Source organism: Hemiscyllium ocellatum, chromosome 30, assembly GCF_020745735.1.
Source record: "Hemiscyllium ocellatum isolate sHemOce1 chromosome 30, sHemOce1.pat.X.cur, whole genome shotgun sequence".
Taxonomy (NCBI): Eukaryota; Metazoa; Chordata; class Chondrichthyes; order Orectolobiformes; family Hemiscylliidae; genus Hemiscyllium; species Hemiscyllium ocellatum.
The window spans coordinates 26,880,246-26,902,529 of record NC_083430.1 but is presented as its reverse complement, the minus strand read 5'-3'; the positions used below and the strand labels follow the sequence as shown (position 1 = coordinate 26,902,529).

General features: G+C 39.8%; 1 protein-coding gene across 2 annotated transcripts in view; it reads left to right on the top strand.

Annotated features, from left to right (window-relative positions):
• LOC132830136 (protein argonaute-1) overlaps positions 1–22,284 on the top strand; it is a 116,457-nt gene that overhangs the window by 30,942 nt on the left and 63,231 nt on the right. For both annotated transcript variants that reach the window (XM_060847642.1, XM_060847643.1), the window contains exons 2-6: positions 4,697–4,883; positions 10,022–10,142; positions 11,908–12,089; positions 16,438–16,574; positions 18,852–18,986. In XM_060847642.1, the coding sequence (XP_060703625.1) occupies positions 4,697–4,883; positions 10,022–10,142; positions 11,908–12,089; positions 16,438–16,574; positions 18,852–18,986 (762 nt within the window). The remainder of the gene's footprint in view (positions 1–4,696; positions 4,884–10,021; positions 10,143–11,907; positions 12,090–16,437; positions 16,575–18,851; positions 18,987–22,284) is intronic.

Below are 22,284 nucleotides of genomic sequence, written 5' to 3'. Positions count from 1 at the left end.
TGATTCTGTTGGTAACAAGAAAGGTTTTTACAACCTTTCATTTGAAAGATAATGCCCAGTCCAGCATTAAACATCCTCTTAAGTGTAGCATTCACATTCAGGATGAGCTCAAACTGGAAATGGATTCCATAGTAGAAAATAAGGTTGAGCATCTCACTAATTAATGCAACACCGTTTATTTATGTTTTGAAAATAGATGACACACCACTAGCAAATTCCCCACCAACCTATTCAACATCCTGCTTTGGAAATATGATGTTCATTTACTGCTGGATTAAAATCCTGGAATTCTCTTCCCTAATGGCATTGTGGCATACCTATAGCATATAGACTGCAGGGGTTCAAGAAGACCGCTCACCACCACCACCTCCAGGGATGGGCAATAAATGCCAACCAGCACATATCTCATGAGTGAATTAAAATAAAACTGCAGCTTAAAAAATGTCAAGACTAGATTTCTAGTCCGTTTATCTTTTCCCAGAATCACAGGAACTGCGAATATTTAGAGCATTGTTTGATTGATATTGTTTTCTCCAATTACAATTTGGATCATCTGTTAGCTAGGATATATTCCAAAAACACATGGATCGTATCATAGACAATCTACCAGATCTGTATGTCCACAGGTAACATTGCTGTTCTTTAGAAAAGTAAACATGTACATGATAGAAATCTGCTTCAGCTCATGGAAGCAGAAACAAAGCAAGGTTTTGTTTTTGACAGCAAACATGCCAAATCAATAACTTGAGGTTAATCTACTCTTCAGAAGGCATTAGATCTGATCCTACCAAAATAGAACAGGTACAAAAGATGCCTTCATCACTAGGCACAGATATTTCAGTTTCTTTTTTTTTAATCCCTATATGTGACCAAAGTATTTTCTCTTTGAAATTTGTTGTACAAAGATGTGACTTACTCGTGACTGAAAGGTCATTAATATATCTTTTGAATTTCTCAAGAATGCTTTATCTTCCAGCAAATTTATCCTTCAATATATAATCCCTCAAACCTAACATATTGAAAGTGCATGTATTCTAGGAAGGCCTTGAAGCATATTTATTCCAGCGTGCCAAGTCTATTGTATTTTGTTTTAAAGTCATTACAAGCAAACTACTCCAACATAGGGATGTTGTTGCTTTAGCTTTCAGAGTGAGCTCAAAGATTCAACATATAGCGCTTTAACAAATCTTTAATTGATATGAGCAATCACAAGCCATTGGAAATGATCTGTCAAATCTCTTACAACTACGTGGGATAACTACTTATGAATGATTTTATTGTCTCCTGATTTTAGTGAAAAATACACTGAAAACCTTCCACTGTTGCTATAAGGTAGTGCCATTTTGAATAGTTTAAGAATAATGGGGGGGGGGAAAAAAGTCATTTCAAGAGAGTCCATAACCCTTCCACTACCTCTTTGTTGTCACTATACCCAACCAACATCAAAGTCACTGCTCCACAGGTACCATCTTTTGCCACAGCAGCTACCTTGCTAACGTCACTTCCACCGATGTAGCAGCTGATACCAGGTCCTGTGCTCGTAGATCCAAGAGTTGCAAGTATCATATAAACTCTGCTTTTGCTTTACTATTCCTGATGCTCTTTGCAGAATTCCAAATCCAGCTAAGAACGGAAATTTATTTTGTTCAAATTGCTGGAAAAACTCAACAGGTGTCTGGGGGAGAGAAAACCAAGTTAACATTTTGAGTCCACTGGCACTTCTATATTCTGAAAAAGTGTTAGAAGAATCCTGGGTATAAGTGAGAAGGGACTGGTCAAGGGGAGAGAAAATTGAGTCAAGATAGAAAGACACAAGTTCTGTGGGGCAAAAACAGGTCTGCCCAGGCAGTTGTGCTTGTAGATTTTGGGAAGAAGGTAGAAGCAGCTGTAGAAGGTTGGGGTACCCAGAACTTAAAGGCTGTCGAGGGGAGATCCCCAGATAAGATGAGATTAGTGGCCTTTGTCGACAAATAACCTTGTGCTTGATGATGGGGTAATGGACCTGACTGAGCGAGCAGGAGGTGTTTGAGAGCTGGGCTTAGCCTCCAATGTAGCAGTCAGTATGCCATCCAACAATAGCACCACCGTTGTAATCAAGCCTGCTGATAAAGTCAGCATTGGATCTGAGAGCACAGAGTGCTGTCAGCTCATGTGGAGATAGATTTGAATGGGTAAGGGGTAGGGATGCTGTGAAAGTATGGTGACTATGCGCTGTTGTGACATCAATGAGTAGGTCAAGTGCAGGTAAAAGGGTAGAAGGACGGGTCCAAGTGGAGGGAGAGTGTTAGAGAAGGGTGAAAGGGTCTGAAGCACAGGGAGACTCTTGCCCACCGAAATGGGCGCAGAAGTAAAGATGATGGAAGAAGAATTCAATGTCAGGTCATGTGCCTGAAATTCATTGAGATGGGGGTGCAGAGGAATAAAAGACTCATGCTGGGTATAGAATGTTGCTGTGTCTGAGTGTAAAATCAGAAGGGATAGTAAATGTCCAACAGGAGACGGAATGGAGATCAAGGGGTGGGGAGGAAGGTTCCAGAGGGGCTCTGCGCTTTTGCAGCTTTGCTTTATTTAAAGAACAGGATTTTCCTCCAGGTTTAAAAATTTGATATTTTTAAATCTGAATTTGATGGACTCCAAATTGATCTAATTCATTTTGATCAAACAGCGCAAATTCAGCTAACTCTATCAAATAATGTCCAGCCACAACAGCTCTAGATGATAAGATATTCATCAACAGTCCCTGAGAAAGTGCAGCTGTTCTGATCTGAGATGAATTGTGCCTCTCTATGCCTAATTAAGTAATTAATCCTTAAACTTTTGATATTATGCTTGACCATATAAGTATAAGTCACATGGATACAAAAAAAACAAGAGATTGGCATCTAAATTTGTGTATTGGCCCCACATCAGTAAGGACATTGACCAACTGATTCAAGTTGTATGAAACGTCAGTTCCGTAAATCTCAACAACTGGGAGAATCTCTCATTCCACAATTCCTTCTAAGCTGTAGTCGAACGTTGTAACTGATATTTTCCAAGTCTAAGCATCCCAGTGACTATATTGAAAAATTTCCTTTCATGCAGCAAATCAAAATCCCCCGAGTGTAGCAGCTGTTGACATGTTAACTGCCAATTTCAGTTTATTGTAATTATAACTTGCCTAGTTGTTCAGGAAGTCGGGTATTCAAATACATTCCTTTCTCGGTATCACTCTAATTGTCTCTCAGCACCAAACAGCCACATCTATAGGAAGCATTGTTGAAAAGAAGGGAGAAAGTGGTATGTTCTGCTTCAAGTTAACATTTTGAGATTTTTGTACAAATATATGGGTTTGTGGAAAGATGAAATGACATCTTGTACAATCAAGATCATACAACAGTGTTATAAACAATGGTCAAATCACACATTGAAACAAGACCCATCTAGTGCTACATGACCTGACTCCAGTACTAAAAGTGTGACATCTGACAACAACTAGGTATCAATAATGCATGAAACACATGCTTCTGCAATGACAGTACAGCACATTGAAGCTACATAAGCAAATTGTGATAAGTTTGAGGATTAGATTGGTTCACATTGTGCATCCATCAAAACATTTAGAATAGTAACTTATTGTCACTTGTGTTTATGAAAATACAGTGAAATGTATATAGAAGTTGCCACAATTCAGCACTATTTCAATTATAGTAATTAAAAACAAATAATTGAGACAGGCCAAAATTCATCTTTTGTTCCTTTCATGGCAATCTGGGATTCTAAGATAACTATGGGATGCCACTGCTGAGGCCACCAAAGGAAGGATTTTCAGCCAGGACCCACTTCGCTACTACTGCTACATCCAATGCTGAAGCAACTGCATCATTGCCATTGCAAGGAGGGACAGACAGGACCCACCAAGTTGCTGAAGCTGAAGTTGCCACATTGCCACCATAGCCACAAGTAATGAACCAAAACCATCGTGTAGCCACTGCTGAAACTACCACACAGCTACCAGGAGAAACAGACTAGATCTTCTGACAACAAAGCCTTTGATAAAGCCATGAGGAACAGACATCTGGATCCATTACACATTGACAAATTATTTTTATACATTAGGACAATGTGTTTCCTTTATATATTAGGATAGATTTCCTACTCTTCTACAAGGAAATGTATGATGTATTAATGCATAGCCCTCAGGCAGTGTACCTTATAGATGGCTAGATGGCATCACAACATGTAATGCTCCAGCATAAGAGATTTCAATCTTATTCTCTGCACAATCGCAACTGGCAGTTGGTCTATTCGCAAACAATCAGCTAGCCAGATGCTCAGCTGGTGGATGGTGTGTGTAAAATAGTCATAATCTAACTGAGCATATAATCCAATAGTGTAAATATAAATCTGAAATGTTGTATTTTGTATCCATAGTCATTGTTGTTAAATCCTTCTATATCTGAATCTATGCACAACGTGATGTGCTACGTGAACCACTGTGTATGTTTGTGCGTAAAAGATTTTTGCTGATTTAGCATGCACTAGTGTGAAGTAATGAATCTAAAGAAAGCAGTAACGCTAGGAAGAAAACAACCACTTTCATGTTTCTGTGGAAACCGATTAATACCTATTTGCTTCTCCTGAAAAGTTTTGTTTGATAATGTACCTTATCTGAAAACTCTGATAAAATACTAATTTTCTTTTCATGTCTTTTCAGCAACAGTTGGCCCATATGTGCCACCTCTGCAGCAGGTGTTCCAGGCACCACGGCGACCAGGGATAGGAACGATAGGCAAGCCAATTAAACTTCTAGCCAACTACTTTGAAGTTGATATTCCAAAAATAGATGTTTACCATTATGAGGTGGATATTAAGCCGGACAAATGTCCAAGGAGAGTAAACAGGTACCAATCAATCAGCTTTATAATTCAGAATAATTTTATTCTGTAAAGATATACAAAATAGAAGCAGAAGTGGACTATTTAGCTCCTCATTCACTGACTGACATGCTGGCTCTGCCATTCAGTAAGATCATGGCTGACCTATGTGTTTCGAATTCCACATTATTACTTATTCCCTTTGATCATTTTGCCTAGCAAGGGCTAATAGAGAATTGAGCAGAGGAACCTCGATTATCCGAATATCAGATTATCCGAAGGGGATCTCAAGGTCCCAATAGAAATATTACGTCAAAGGGTTGTTTCAACCCAGATCGCGTCTTTTGTTTACGGGTACAATGATTGAAAACTAATTCGGCTCACTGAAATGCTGCCGAGAACAGTCCTGGACAAGTCCAGGCACCGTCTCTAAATGACTGTTTGTTTGTTTCTCTCTGTCTCCGGACTTTCCCTGGATTTTTACACAGGGGTGTACCCCAAATGCCCCCCGCACTTTCCCCCAGATAATCTCTCCAACATTGTCCTGTACAGGGCAGAGGTGGCGCCTGTCAGAAAGTGTTTCTGCACACGCTATTTGGATACTTAGCCCACAAAGGTGGCAGCAGTCTTACTTTTGGTGTCCACTCTGGCTGCCCCAGAGGCAGGGGCCAGTTGGATTGGGGGGGCATGGTGGGAGTGGACAGGTTTGGGGTCTCGCATGCTTGTGCTTTTGCCTAGTTTCCTGAATGGGGAGCAGACTTCACAAAAAACTCCGAGCCCCAAAGGAAATCAATTAACTGAATAATCAATTATCCAAATAAAATAGTGCCCATCCATCTCATTCAAATAATCGAGGTTCCTCTGTAGATCACAGTTTGTTCTATTAATGCCTCTTGTTCCCTTTGAGAACTATATAGTGTCTTTTCACACTACAAAATACCTTGATACAAACCTGAGTACATTTCATTGAAGATGTTGAGAGTTATCTTGTGAAATGGTCTTTCAGGGTGACCCTGCAGCACAATAGATTTTTTTTTGTCTCTTGATTGTATGTTCACAATTTTCACACACACAGATCTTTAAAATTAAGAGTGTCATAGCTTGCTTAATAAATAATTCAAACATTTTGTAGCTTGAATCTGTTGGTTTTATTTTGGCTATTTACCTTGTGGTTTAGGAAGATTACTGGATGAAACACAGCCAAATAGGCTCAGGACCAAACCTGGAATTTCTCCCTCTACTGGTCATTTATAATCAATATTGATATTGTATCAAGAAAAAATGGGGTTTTTTTCTTTGAACTTTATGCAGATGCATGTTAAAACCAAATGCACTTCTATACCAGTATAATGCTGGCTTTGATATGCATATAATTTAAGGTTCCCTGTTCACTGTCGAAATCATGAAAATTTCAACTGTGCAAATGCACTTGAAACATGTTAAAATGGATATATTTGCCATAATATATTTGATACCAGCATAACATTTTGTTATTTTCACAGAATTTTTAAAAATAATAATGGTATGTTATTCAAGATTGGTTTCACACATTGGCTGTACTGAAGCATGACTTGCATTGACAAATGGAAATAAAGATTGAGTAATTACATTTAAAAATTTGGAAACATGTTCCCATCGTAATAACAAAAATAGACAAATTCAAGTAAGAGGGATGAAGGAATATTACATTAAAGTGCAAACCAAGAAATAGACCACTGAAGTACAAGTAGATTTCTTGAATTACTTACTTAGATTGGCTTCCCAATTTTGGAAGGAGTGGAGCTACAACTATTATGCAATGTTTTTAATATTAGATCTTGTGAAAGATTTATTAAAAATAAACTGGTCATATCATTGGCAGTAAGTTTCTTATTTTGACAAGTCTTTCAGCTTCATGGAGGAATAAGAATAATTGTAGATACTCTAGTGGAAATAAAATCGTCCTATCAGTTGTGATACCATTTGTTGGCATTACTGGACAGGTCAGATCCCAGAATGTTCTAATATAATAAATTAGTTCCTTCTGTTTAGTTAGTTCATGTGGTGGTTAGTCACTGAAATATTCATGTGAGGCTATTGATTCTCTTGGACAACAGAATTTTATTACAGACAAATAAATTGAAAGGTCCATCTAGATGTAGAAGAGTTAAAAAGATGTAAAAACACACAGCAAAAATGTTCCAACCTGTTTCTTGGATACTATCCATTACAGAGACTCTAATCCAGAGAAACTTTAGGGTTCTACCGACTGTACTTGTTTTCACTTCAGTTATTGACCTTTGCCTGTAAGGAAAAAGCATGTATTTATTCAGCATCTTTAACATGTCAAGGCCATTCCAAATTGCTGTTACTGTTCATGGCACAGGCAAATACATGTAGCACAAAGCATAGCCTGTAAAACAGCAAACAGGTCATGCCCTTTGTGAGTTTTTGATGCACTTGGTAGACAAAGAAGAACACTGCTGTTCCCCTTGATGGGAACTTTTATTATCACTTGAGCAAGAAGCCGAAGACACTCTTTAAAAGTCTTGATCAATAAAAGACAGCATCAGAAATATGCTACCTAGGCTGGTACAATTACAACATTTAAAAGGCATCTGGATGGGTACATGAATAGGAAGGATTTGGAGGGATATCGGCCAAATGCCGGCAAATGGGACTAGATTAATTTTGGATAACTGCTCGCCATGGGCGAGTTGGACTGAAGGGTCTATTTCCGTGCTGTACATCTCAATGACTCTATATTTCAGGGAGGCATCAATCCAGATGCTGCCTGTGATAGAGTGCTACCAATTTATTTCTGAGCTGACCTCCTGTTGATTATTTATCAAATTTTATTAAGATAGGCATTCGACAAGGTTCCCCATGGGAGATGGTGAGCAAGGTTAGATCTCACGGAATACAGGGAGAACTAGCCATTTGGATACAGAACTGGCTCAAAGGTAGAAGACCAAAGGGTGGTGGAAGCCTGTGACCAGTGGAATGCCACAAGGATTGGTGCTGGGTCCTCTGCTTTTTTTTGTCAGTTCCATAAATGATTTGGATGCAAGCATAAGAAGTATGGTTAGTATGTTTGGAGCTGACACCAAAATTGGAGGTGTGGTGGACAGCGAAGAAGGTTACCTTAGATTACAACAGGATCTTGATCAGTTGGCCAAACTGGCTGAGAAGTGGCAAGTGGAGTTTAATTCAGATAAATGCGAGGTGCTGCATTTTGGGGCAAATCTTAGCAGGACTTATACACTTAATGGTAAGGTCCTAGGGAGTGTTGCTGAACAAAGACACCTTGGAGTGCAGTTCATAGCTCCTTGAAAGTGGAGTCACAGGTAGATAGGATAGTGAAGAAGGCGTTTGGTATGCTTTCCTTTATTGGTCAGAGTATTGAGTACAGGAGTTGGGAGGTTATGTTATGGCTGTACAAGACATTGGTTAGGCCACTGTCGGAATATTGAGTGCAATTCTGGTCTCCTTCCTATCAGAAACTTGAAATGGTTCAAAAAAGATTTACAAGGATGTTGCCAGGGTTGGAGGAGTTGAGCTATAAGGAGAGGCTGAACAGGCTGGGGCTGTTTTCCCTGGACCGTCGGAGGTTGAAGAGTGACCTTATAGAGATTTATAAAATTATGAGGGGCATGGATAGGATACATAGACAAAGTCTTTTCCCTGGGGTCAGGGAGTCCAGAACTAGAGGGCATAGGTTTAGGGTGAGAGGGGAAAGATATAAAAGAGACCTAAGGGGCAACTTTTTCACGCAGAGGGTGGTACGTGTGTGGAATGAGCTACCAGAGGATGTGGTGGAGGCTGGTACAATTGCAACATTTAAAAGGCATTTGGATGGGTGTATGAATACGAAGGGTTTGGAGGAATATGGGCCGGGTGCTGGCAGGTTCAAAAAAGAACCTACATTGGGTTGGGATATCTGGTCGGCATGGACGGGTTGGACCGAAGGGTCTATTTTCATGCTGTACATCTCTGACTCTACTTAACTAGCTCCTTCATGGTGCTTTTCTGTGGACTATAGTGGCAACTCAGTGAATCATTTCCAAGTCTACCAACATGAGCCTTTCACTAATTTGAGACCCTAAATTTTCTCAGTTCTAATAAGTTGCAGATTTCTGACCAAATTCTCCTGGCTTGGAAGATTTAATCAAGTTAAACTTTTCTGCTGAGGTGACCAGTTCTCTTAACTGCCTTGAATTCCTCCTAGAAGAGATACTAAATGTGTTTTTGAACTCCACCCTGATGTTTTTTGAACTGAATTTTTTAAAAAACTTTTTCAATACTGGATTCTTCTGAAGCGAAAACAAGGCTTATGACCTTTGTTTGCTATACCTGTCATAAACCAAAACAATATAAACACTTTTCTGTTAACATCACAAGGTTTGCAGTCACCTGCTTAATGACATGCTGAATTAAAGTCACTGATTTGGAGAGAAACTTTGTTTTCCTTTTTATATTTCCCTTTTAAACATTATATCAAGCATCCAGTAGTTCTGTATCAAACAAAAATTTGACTCTAAGTCCCATAAGGATATAACAGATGTCTAAAACCTTTTAAGGAATATCCAGTGTACAGTGGCAGAGAGAGAATCCTGGAGTTACAGGCCCAGGCAATTGAAGGCACAGACTTTGGTAGGGTAATTAAAATGAACAGTCCAAAAGTCCAGATTGGAGGAAATAACAGAACTCCAATTAGATAAAATTTGAAAATTTAATCTAAGAATCCTAAATTCAAACAATTTTGAACTTTATTGTATCTGAATCTATCTATGCCTTACGAAGCTGTCATTTTCCTGATTCATAGAGAGGATAAAACTTTCAGTGATATCTTTGCTATTATTCCACTTGTGGTGTTAACTCACATTTCACAAATAGGATGATTTCATATGATTCCATAAGGCATACATGTTTTAAATCCCAGAAAAGGTGTGGACAAGTCACCGGTCCACCCCTCACTCCTCCATCCAGACCTAAATGTAATTTCCCTGTGAATTCTTGTAGTCACTACAACAAAAATCAGTTGCTGCTTCTGCTTCCAATTAATACGTTTTAACTGTTTGTCTCTTAACTTGAGATGCAATAAAAGCACACATTCTCCATATAACTGTAAAATTGATCTAAAATAAAAAGACTTTTTGAATCTACTCAACATGTCTGTTTTGCAGGGAAGTGGTGGAGTACATGGTTCAACATTTCAAACCTCAGATCTTTGGAGACAGAAAGCCAGTGTATGATGGGAAAAAGAATATTTATACAGCAACACTACTGCCAATTGGCCAAGATCGGGTATGAAAAATTATTGATAATCTCTTGCTGGAAAGAGGATAAATCCTTTCATCCTAACCCAAAAATGGGAGCTCTATTTCTTTTCAGTCTGTGAAATTAAGTCTCAAAGTTGCTTTGTGTAGAGTTGAGCACATCAGAGGGGCACATGTTTGAATCCTATTGTTTACTTAGCTGGTCTAGTCATAGATTACACTCTAGGTTGAAACTGCCAGTTGTGCTGTGAAAATAATGAGCTCGAGTTCACTCTACTGCTTCAATATTCATCAAACGCCTGTGTGAAACATGTGGTATTATTGTTGTAGTTCTCATGGTGTTCTTTCTTCAGACTTTGTATGGTTAACAAATTTACCTGTGATGAGGTGGTTTAGCAGTGGTACAATTTCATAAAGATACACACAAAGAGAAGGAGTGGGGCAATTTGATAAGATTATGGCTGATCTAAATCTCAAATCCAAATTCTGCCTACCCCTGATTATCTTTCACCCTCTTGCTTTACCAAGAATCTATCAAACTATCAATATCAATATCAATATATTTTCTTCTGTAAAGATTGCTTACTTGCACTCATTTAACACTGATTATCTCTGCTTTTCTGCTCATTCTCATAACCCTCAACCACTATTTTTGTTACCACCAGATTTATCTATTTTGATGCAATCCCATTTGGCCTCCCATCTTCTAACTTCTTGGGCTTGAGATCATCCCAAGTCTGACTTGCACAAAGTCCTGTCGCTTATTACTTCTGCCATACATTGGCTCCCTGTCTATCCATGCCTTCACTTAAAATTCTCATTCTTGTGTCAAGTATTTGCATGTAGCACTTACCTATCATTCAGGTTACCAAAAATTCTGCATACTTTGAATGGCCACCAACAGCCTTCATCACATTATTGCCTACAATGCTTTAGCTACCCAAATCCTAATTTCTGTTTAACAAGCTGTTAATTTCCTACCCTGTATTTCATTTGGTCCTTTCAATCTTAGTTGGATTATGTTTTTTTTAATGCATTCATGAGATGAGGAGGGTTACTGGTTAAGCCTGTGTGAGACAGTTAAGAGTCAATCACATTGCTATGGGTCTGGAATCACATGCAGGCCAGAACAGCAGATTTCCTTTCCTAAAGGACATTAACCAGAGCAATTTTTCCTACATTCGGCGGTGGATTCATGACCATCATTAGATTTTTAATGCCAGATTTTATGTAATTCAAATTGTACAATGTTGTGGGGCATTTTCTTGTGTTAAAGTAATGAAAGTGTTATAATGGATGTATGTGATCACTTAATCTAGCAACAGTTTTACTCTGAGGACTGCTGTTAGTGAGTCACATATGATATTTCCGTTGTAAATATAAATGACACAACCCAGTATACTGAGAGTTTTAAATGAGGTGTCCCCTCTTCCACCCCACTAAACATCCTGTACCAATTTTGTGTGTCTGAATATTTTAATTGTTAAGTAAGTAGGCAGTTTTACAAAGCTAGTTTTAGTTCACACTTCTCAATTTTTTGTGCATTATTTAAAATCAAGTTTGGAGAATCATTGAGGCCAAAAAAATACTATGCGTCATTCATTTCCTTCCCTAAAGGTGAAAGTAGTACAAGGAAGTTGTTTGACAGACCAGTATTTAATATTGATAGTTATTGTAATCCATGAAATTTGCTGGTCTGGATGGTCAATTATTTTTAGTTTGCCTTGTGAAATTGCCCAGAGTGAATAATCTTCCCATTAAGTTTCATTTATTTGTTGTTTTTTAAATCTAAGGTTGACTTTGAGGTGACCATACCAGGTGAAGGAAAAGATCGCATTTTTAAAGTTTCAATTAAATGGTTGGCAGTGGTGAGTTGGAGATTGCTACATGAAGCCCTCGTCAGTGGTCGAATTCAGGTTCCTTTAGACTCTGTTCAAGCCCTGGATGTAGCTATGAGGCACCTGGCATCAATGAGGTAATTTAACTTCCTGTTGATTTATCAGAAGAAGTATATGTAATAGTCAAAGCTTGAATATTTGGTTTAATATTTTAGATTTGGTTTTACATTCGTTAAGGCAAAAAGAGAATTTTGGGAGGCATTTTGATAAAAATGCTCAATATTATGATGGCTGCAAACAGTGTTAGAAGAAACTGTTTCTAATAACAGTAGGAACCTGTGAATAGTGAAATGTGCATTCATCAGTGCATCCTTCTGACCTTATGTTGGAGGGGAGATCATTGTGCGTAAGGCACTATCCTGCAGTGACCTCTGGACCTCCAAAATCACAGCCATCTTCCTTTTGTGTTAGATATGACTCCAACTAGTGAAGACCTTTCCCACAATTTCCACAGACTGCAGTTCTGCTTGGACTCCTTGATACATAAGTCAAATGGTGCTTTGATATCAAGGCTGGTCTCTTCCATGTCATCTGTAGAATTCAGCTCTTTTTTTTCCTCTCCGTTTGTTTCATGGCCATTAATGAGGTCAGGAACTAAGTGGTTGGTAGAACCCAAACTGATTGGCAGTGAGCTGGATATTCATGTGCTGCTTGATACCACTATTGATGACCCTTTCCATCACTTTGAGGGTAGAATGATGGGTGATAATTGACCAGGTATAATTTAACCATTTTTCGTGAATAAGGCGAACGTGGACAATTTTCCCCATTGCCAAGCCAAGTACATGTCTCTGTTTAGCTGTACTGAAACAGCTTGGGTAGAGGCATGGCTATTTCTGGAGCACAAGTCTTCAGTACTACTTCCAGAATATTGTCAGGGCCCACAGCCTTTGCAGCATCCAGTGTCTTTAGCTGTTTGTTGATATCATGTGAATTGAATCATATTGGACGAAAACTTGTATTTGACACTGGAAACCTTGGGAAGAGATAGAAATAGATCATCCACTTGCCACTTTTGCCTGAAGGTAAATGCAACTGAAGGTAAATGCAAGTTCTTCAACCTCATCTTTTGCACTGATATGTCGGGCTCTCCCATCATTAAAGATGTTTCTTTCCTTTTCATTGTTTAATTATCCAGCATGATTCATGACTGGCTGAGGCAGGATTTCAGAGCTGAGAATTGATCCTTTGATTGTGGAATCACTCTGCTCAGTTTATTGCATCCAGCTTCGGCTGTTGGTATGCAAGTAGTTATGTGTTAAAGTCTGGATTACATGATGCTCCTGGAATGCCCTCTGCATTCTTCATCGAACTAGGATTGATTTTCTAGTTTGATGGTAATAGAGTGAGGAATATGCCAGACCATGAGGTTAGAGATAGTGGTTGAATATAATTCTACTGATGGCCAACAGCCCCATATGGTTGCCCAGTTTTGTGTTGCTGACCTCTTTGAGGTTCGTCCTACTTAGCATAATGATAGTGCGACACATATCTTAATGTGAACTTCACTTTCTTGGCAACTGTACAGTAGTCACTCCTATCGATGGTATTAATGGTCAAACATATCTGCTGCAGATAGATTGAGGATAAGATGAAATACATTTCTCCTTTTGGTGAAGATACAAAGATTGAAAAAGAATTGAAACTTTGCTTCAGTGTAAGCAGATAACTTGCCATGGCCAGAAAACATTAAACTCCAAGATCCAGGAAGCACAGATATCCAAATACATGGGAAAATCTTCGTAAGGTTTAGTCATGAAGAATGAAATGTCATTTAAGAAAAAAATCTATTGAGTGATTCAAATAACTCATTGTTGTCAGCAATCACCGTCCATCTAGGAATTCTGTGGATCCTTGCATGGCTGATAAACCTAATCCTACAGCCGCAAATCTGACCACACATTTGGCAGCTTTGTCCGGGAGGTGGAAGTGGACCTTGGCCTTCAGATAGTGGCATTCCTTGCTCTGGTTCCATTACAGACTACTTGCTGAAGGATTTTCTTGAACAATTGTCACTTCACATAGGAGTTTCCTCCAAGTCACTTTCTTCTACATGAAGATCTCAATGCGATGACATCAATATTGCATTTTTTTTTTGCAGGAAGCCCTCAGAGTTTTTGAAGCATTTTCCTTTTTCGAGTCTTCCTTGAGTTGGATGAAAACAGTTTACTTTGGCAGTCAGAACTTGTGAATGCTAAGCATGTGGCTGACCCAGCGGAGTTGGTTTTGAATGATCGTGATCATGATGCTGGTGGTATTAGCTGCTCCAAGAATGCTGATGTTAGTGTGCCTGTCCTCTCCGCTGATGTAACAAATCCTTCTCATTGATGGTATTTCTGAAAGGTCTTGAGGTGGTCTCTGCACGTAGTCCAAGTTTCAGAGCCAAAACAAAGAGTCAGAAGTGTGACTGTCTTATACACAGGGATCTTGGTATCAGCACAGATGTCATGGTTGTCAAAGACTGTGATACTTAGGCATCTGAAGGCAGCGCTCACAGATTGGATTTGATATTGAATTTTCGCATTGATGTCAACCTTGGATGATAAGGAGCTTCCCCAGCAGAGGAATTGTTCCACATTTTGGGATGATTTCTCCACGGAGGGATGGACTGGAACTTGACCTCAGATGGGCTGCTAAAGGATTTGAGTCATCTTGATGTTGAAACTGTGACCAATTTGACAGTATGCTTCTGTAAAGTCATTAAATGAGACTTGAACATTCTCTTTTGAGAGAGCAGAAATAGCATTGTCATCTGCCTACTGACATTCCACAAGTCGATGTCGTTTTCTTGGATTACAGCCAGTTGGGTTTGACAAGATTTCCACCCTTCTGTAAACAATGTCAAAACCACTGTACTTGACAAGATGAATAGTGATGATAAAAATGGAGTAATGGGTGGGGATGATGACATCCCTGCTTGACCCTTTCTTGACCTCAAAGGATTCTGTCATTATTACCATCAATGAGGACCATTGCCGACATCTTGTCTTGGAGGAGATGGAGAATGTTGATTTGAGTTTCGCTAAACAGGCGGCCTTTGACAGGATCTTCCACAGCAGATCCCAATTGACTGTGTTAGAAACTTTGGTCAGATCAATAAATGCTCTGTGGAGTGGTTGCTGGTGTACCTGGCATTGCCCTTGGAGTTGTCAGGCTGTGAAAATCATGCACATAGTTCCATAGTTTGGTCAGAAGCCACACTAGCTTTCAGGAAGGATTTCCTCAGAAACTGGAAAGAAAGTGCCTAGCAAGGACTTGGGCAAATATCATCTTGGTGATGGAAAGCAGAGGATTCCTTTGTAGTCATACCTGTTGGGGTGGCACGGTGGTTAGCACTGCTGCCTCACAGCGCAGTGACCCGGGTTCGATTCCAGCCTCGGGCGACTGTCTGTGGAGTTTGCATATTGTCCCCGTGTCTGCGTGTGTTTCCTCCAGGTGTTCCGGTTTCCTCACAATCCAAAGATGTGTAGGTTAAGTGAATTGCCCGTGCTAAATTGCCTGTAGTGTTCAGGGATGTGTAGGTTAGGTGTATTAGTCAGGGGTAAATATAGGATAATAGGGTAGGGGAGTGGGTGTGGGTGGGTTACTCTTCGGACGGTCAGTGTGGACTTGGTGGGCTGAAGGGCCTGTTTCACACTGTAGGGACTCTTCGTAGAATTCAGCAAGCCTGTTCTTTGCCCTTCCCGGGGACAAGGCAACAAGCATTGAGCTTATGCCTTTAGGATAGTAGGTTTGTTAAAAGTGCCCTTCTGACTCCAATGTTACATTATTGTTTCTGTTACTTTTGGGTGCATCTAGTATTTTCCTGCAATTATCATTTTAGCAGAGTAGTTGTTTGTTTGATATAAGTGTCCTCTGGTTCAGCTTTGAAATGTTCCTTCCTACTCATTTAAAAATGAAATTCAGCAAATTTTGTTTGAAGGCCATATAGAATTTTGCTTCAATGCCAAATAGTTTCTGTAGTAAGATTGAGTGAAACCAATTGATGAACATATTATGGAAGTTAATCTGGCAAAGACAAAGTTTTATTCTAGAACAAAAATATGAAGTTTTTTTGTTACAATCTTGCAATTTTACCCGTGGTTAAATGCCAGATTACCTGCAACCAAACTTGGGTGAGATTAGCTAATCAGTTTCCCCTTAATTTATATTTATTGTCAGTTTCTGACACTGACTACAAAGTTGTCTTCCTATTAACTTCCATGAGGTGGCAGTGCTAAAAACTGCTTTCAAACGTTCATATCTACACAACTGCAACAGCTTGTAGCTGTGAATAAGCATAATTAGGAATCAGTTGTGTGGGCTTTCCCAGTCAGCTTGTACGAAAATGTGATAGTCATTATCTGACCTCATTCTCCATCCCTAATTGTATGAAATGTGAGGAAAAAGTACTAATCAGATCAATAACCCATTCTTTAATTTCAGGTACACCCCTGTTGGTCGATCTTTCTTCTCTCCACCTGAGGGTTACTACCACCCACTGGGTGGAGGGAGAGAAGTCTGGTTTGGCTTCCATCAGTCTGTCCGGCCTGCCATGTGGAAAATGATGTTGAACATTGATGGTAGTGTATTTTCTGTTGAACAGTTAAATTGATTAATTGTCCTTTTACCTGTTATTGAAGGTCAAGATTGTCTGTTTAAAAACAAATTATCATGCACATCCTGAGAATGAATAAATTACACAGGCTCGGGCATAAAAACATGGCCACATTAGACGATGAACATTATACCATCTGTGCAAGTATACTCTGGCAAAAGTTTTTTTTAATGAAAGGAAGGCTGCTTTGCAATCAGTTACATTATAGAAAGCAAAATTAGGATTTTTTAAAAATGGTCCTTTTAGTTGCTCTGCAAGCAAAAATTAACATAAAAGTTTCAGTTTATTATGGATAGCTGCATTAACATTCATTGCTTTCACATTTAAAACAGCTGTGAAGAGAAAACTGTTTTGTGCTGTTAGTTACTGTCCTCTTCATAGGTGTCACTATAAACTTTATGGTTCAATAAACGCTTGGTCAACCTGGCCCACCTCATTCCCGAGAACTTGGTCTAGTAGTGCTTCCTTTCTCTTTGGACAGCAAACATTGCTGCAGCAAATTCTCCCGAATGCACCCTAAGAAATTTTGCTTCTCTGTCCCCTTTACCCTCCAACTACTCCAGTCTATTCAAATATTCCCCATAATAGTTACTGTATAATTTTTGAACATCTCAAATTTTTCTCATCCTTGCCACTATTTGGTGGCCAATAGACTACATTGAGAAATGCCTTTTTTTTGTCTCTTGGCTTTAGCCAAATCACTTCAGTCATTGTCCCCACCCCCACTGTAATTCTGCCCTTAATCAATACTACTCCCCCACCCCATTTTAATTCTTGCCTATCTTTCTTGCACACTTTATCTCCAGAAATATTTAACAGCCAGTCCTGCTCTTCTTTGAGTCAGATCTCTGTTTTAGCTATACCATCATATTTCTATATGGCTGTCCCTGCCTAAAACTCGTCAGTCTAGTTGAGTATATTTGTGCATTCACATATTGGAGTAATTACTGAAGTGCTAAATTGTCTGTTAGTGACATCAGGCTATGTCAGACGTTAGGATGTGGCTGTGCACATACATCCAGTTCACATTTCTCTGTCATGATTTGTCAGCATTATTGCATGAACAGATTTCCATACCTTTTAGTTCATGTTCGTTTTTAGAAGCGATCCCCAATACCCATGCTCCTCGGCTATTTTCCCCAGCTCCTTACATCGATTTCATTCCAGGATGGGGTGCTGCTTAGTCCCTCGTTCCATTAGTTTTGACCCCTGTGGGAGAAAGTGACTGTTCAGAAGTCAAGGAAGCTTTGATTAGCTAATATCCCTCTGAAGCATGTAATGTTTTGTTTCAGCTGATTGTATGTGATCACAGTGATTGTACTGGCAGCAGCATCTTTGTGCCAGCTGTAGCTGCTCTATAACTGGGCATGATGTCTCACTGCGCACTGTGTTCCTGTGCTTGCTCACTCCTTGCTCCATCCAAAGATGGCCTTCACAATAACCATTTTCTTCGTACATACAAATACACAGTAACACTGATTTAGACTTTATTATTTTTTCCCTTATTCTGAACCCACCTATTAACTACTTATTTGTTATCCTAGTGTTCTCTCTCTCCTGGTTCTCAGATTCCTGCCAAGCTTTTTAAACCCTTCCCAAAGCACTAGGAAAACACTCTGCAAACAACTGAGCTGCAGTTCTGTTTGACTGCAAACCATCTGCGCTAAAACCAACCCCTCTCTGTCTCATTAGGTCTCTTTAGACATGTATGCTCTCTTTTCCTCTTCTTCATGGGTCCTGTCGTGACTGAAGGCACTTGACTGCCCACCAGTCTTTTTGTAGCAAAAACTTTTTGAAATGATGCAAATAGTGACTTATTGTATTGCATTTATCATGATGCTGTTTTATATCCTTATGTGCACATTCTGATATGGTTGAAAGTTGGTTGTTAAAGCTGCAAGTACAAGCACTGTGAAGTGAAAACAGGTCCCCTGTTATTATCAAATGGTTGTATTCCTTTCCTAAGTGCATGGATTATCAAATGGCTTCACAGGGACAGCTTGCATTTATGTAGCCCCTTTTATGAAGTTTCACTATGTTAAAGATGCTGTCTTATTGCAAGCTGTAAAGAGTGCTTAGGATTGCTGTAGTGTTTCTTTTAAAGTTACTTTTCACCTTTTATCATTTTTGTTAAAAGTTTTTTGCCAGTCACTCTTGAACAACAATTTTAATCTTACACGTTGCACTTGTTAGTTATATTAGTAATAGTCATTGACTATGGTCTACTTTCACCTTATTTTAGTATCAGCAACAGCTTTCTACAAAGCTCAGCCTGTAATTGAATTTATGTGTGAAGTCCTTGACATACGGAACATTGACGAGCAGCCAAAGCCTCTTACTGACTCTCAAAGAGTGCGTTTTACGAAAGAAATTAAAGGTAGGTTTCATCATTTGCCTTTTTGTTTTGGTGTTCTTGACATTTGGTCAATATTTTATAAGTAAACACAGCTAATTGCATGCAGCAAGGCACACAAACTGTGATAAATGACCAGAAACTCTATTAATATAAGAAGGGCTTATGCTCGAAACGTCGAATTCTCTATTCCTGAGATGCTGCCTGGCCTGCTGTGCTTTGACCAGCAACACATTTGCAGCTGTGATCTCCAGCATCTGCAGACCTCATTTTTTACTCTAATATAAGTATTTGCTGAGGGGGAAATGCTTGCCAAGACACCTGAACAACTGTGTTTTCTACATGTAGATGCTTTCACAGTAATCTTGCATTCATTCATTCAACATCAATATTTTGCAATGAATGGATTTTTCTTACATGCAGTCACTCTTGTAATGCACGTTGTGAAAACCAATGCATACAGTGAAAGATCCTACAAGCAGCAAATTAAAGGACTACCACATTCTTTATGTTTGATCAATTAAATAAATAACTGTGGATGCTGAAGATACAGAAGAAAAACAGAAATTGTTGGAGACACTAGTCCTTCAACAAGGTCCTGCATGGTAAACTGGTTAGTGAGGTTTAGAATCTTGTGGGAAGCTAGGGAAGAGATTATTGGGCCCCTTGCTGAGATATTTGTATGATCAACAGCCATGGGTGAGGTGCTGGAAGACTGGAGGTTGGCTAATATGCCTTTATTTACGAAAGGCTGTAAGGAAAAGCTGGGGAACTGGTGAATCTGACATCACTGGTGGGTAAGGTGTTCAAGGGCATTCTGAGGGATAAGATTTACATGCATTTGGAAAGGCAAGCACTGATTAGGAATAGTCAGCATGGCATTATGCATGGGAAATGGTGTATCACTTAACTGAGTTTTTTTAAAATGACTAAGGTAGCATAAACTTTGTCTGAATGTACTTCAACAAGATGTTCAACAAGATTCCACATGGTAAACTGGTTAGTAAGGTTAGATCACAATGGGATGCAGGGTGAGCGAGCCAGTTTGATACAAGTTGGCTTAAAGGTAGGAGAGAGAGGGTGGTGGTAGAGGATTGCTTTTCAGACTGGAGACCTGTGCCCAATGGTGTGTCACAAGAATCAGTGCTAGGTCTACTGCTTTTTGTCATGTGAATAAAGGAGATATGGTTAGTAAGTTTGCAGATGATGCCAGAGTGGGTGGTACAATGGCCAATAAAGATGATTGGGCAACAGGATCTAGATCAATTGGGCTGAGAAGTGGCAGATGGAGCTTAATTTAAATTTGTGAGGTATTGCATTTTGGTAAGGCAAATCAGGGCAGGACTTGTACCTTAATGGTAGAGCTGTGGAGAGTGTTATCAAACAATGAAACCTTGGGGTGTGGGTGCATAGTTCCTGAAAGTGGAATCGCAGGTAGACAGGGCGATGAAGAAGGCAAAAGTAAGGACTGCGGATGTTGGAAACCAGAGTTTAGATCAGAGTGGTGCTGGAAAAGCACGGCAGGCCAGGCAGCATTCAGGGGAGCAGGAAAATCAACGTTTCGGGCAAAAGCCCATTATCAGGAAGCTTCCAGGGTGAAGAGATAAATCTGCATACAATTGTGGTCACCCCTCTGTAGGAAGGATGTCCACCCTGGAGGCTTCCTGCCTCTATTCCTGATGAAAGGCTTTTGCCCAAAGGGTGGTGAAGAAGGCATTTGACACACTTGCCTTCATTGGTCAGTGCATTGAGTAGAGGTGTTGAGATGTCATATTGCATCTGTATGGACATTGGTCAGAACATTGTTAGAATACTGCATACAATTGTGGTCACCCCTTTGTAGGAAGGATGTCGTTAAACTTAAGAGGATGCAGAGAAAATTTACAAGGATGTTGCTGGGGTTGGAGGGTTTGAGTTATAGGGAAAGCTTGAATAGGCCAGTGCTTTTTTCCTGGCGTGTCAGAAGCTGAGGTCCGATCTTATGGAGCTTTATAAAATAATAAGGGACATGGATGAAATAAATAGCCGATGTCCTTTTCCTAGAGTGGGGGAGTCCAAATGTAAAGGGTATTGGTTTAAGATGAGAGGGGAAAGATTTAAAAAGGACCTGAGGGGTAACTTGGTCACGCAGAGGGTAGTGCGTGTATGGAATGAACCGCCAGAGGAAGTGGTGGAGGCTGGTACAATTACAACATTTAAAAGGCTGGGTATATGAATAGGAAGAGTTTAGAGGGATATGAGCTAATTGCAGGCAAATGGGATTAATTCAGTTTGAGATACCTGGTCAGCATAGATGAGTTGGACTGAAGGGTCTGTTTCCATGCTGCATAACACCATTGTTCTAGGTCTGGCTGCATCTGTGAAGAGGAAGCAGAGTTTGTTTCAAGTCCAGTAACCTTTCTTTAACTCTGCATTCTCTCCACAGAAACTGCCAAACTTGCTGAGTTTCTCCAGTAATTCCTGTTCTTGTTTCATTTCTTTAATTGAAGTGGTTTGAGAGATGTATGTTGGCCAGGATACTAGAAGACTCTCCTCTTTGAATTGGCTCATGGGGTCTTCTACATTCACTTGAGCTACTAGGTAGGACTTTGGATGAATGTGGGTCAGTGGTTAGCACTGCTGCCTCACAACACCAGGGACCAGGGTTCGATCTCAGCCTCGGGTAACCGTCTGCATAGAGTTTGCCCATTCTCCCTTGTCTGTGTGGGCTTCCTCCTGGTGCTCCGGTTTCCTCTCACAGTCCAAAGATGTGCAGGTTAGGTGAGTTAGCCATGCTAAATTGCCCAGTGTTCAGGGATGTGTAGGTTAAGACCATAAGACACAGGAGTGGAAATAAGGCCATTCAGCCCATCGAGTCCACTCCGCCATTCAATCATGGCTGATGGGCATTTCAAAGGTGTATTAGTCATGAGAAATTTAGGGTAGGGAATTGGTTTGGGTTGGATACTCTTTGGAGGGTCGGTGTGGACTTGTTGGGGACAAATGGCCTGTTTCAATACTGTAGGGATTCTATGGTACTTATATGGTGAAAGGTGGCAGTGCAGCACACCCTCCAGTATTGGACTGGAATATTGAGTTAGAACTATGGGTTTAGAACTTCGGCTGCCAGTTCTTATAGCTTTGTCTCCCATTCTCCCAGTAACCTGCAGCTAATGAATAGTCAAACCCAAGACTGCAGGTTTTGTTAAACCAGCAGTCAGAAGACCCATTTTTCACTACTTTATGCATTTAGTGATTTAACTCTGGCTGTTTAAAGATTTTTGAGGTTACTGCAAAATATTCACAGATTTTCAGATCAGCCTAGCTGCAGTCACAGCATTGG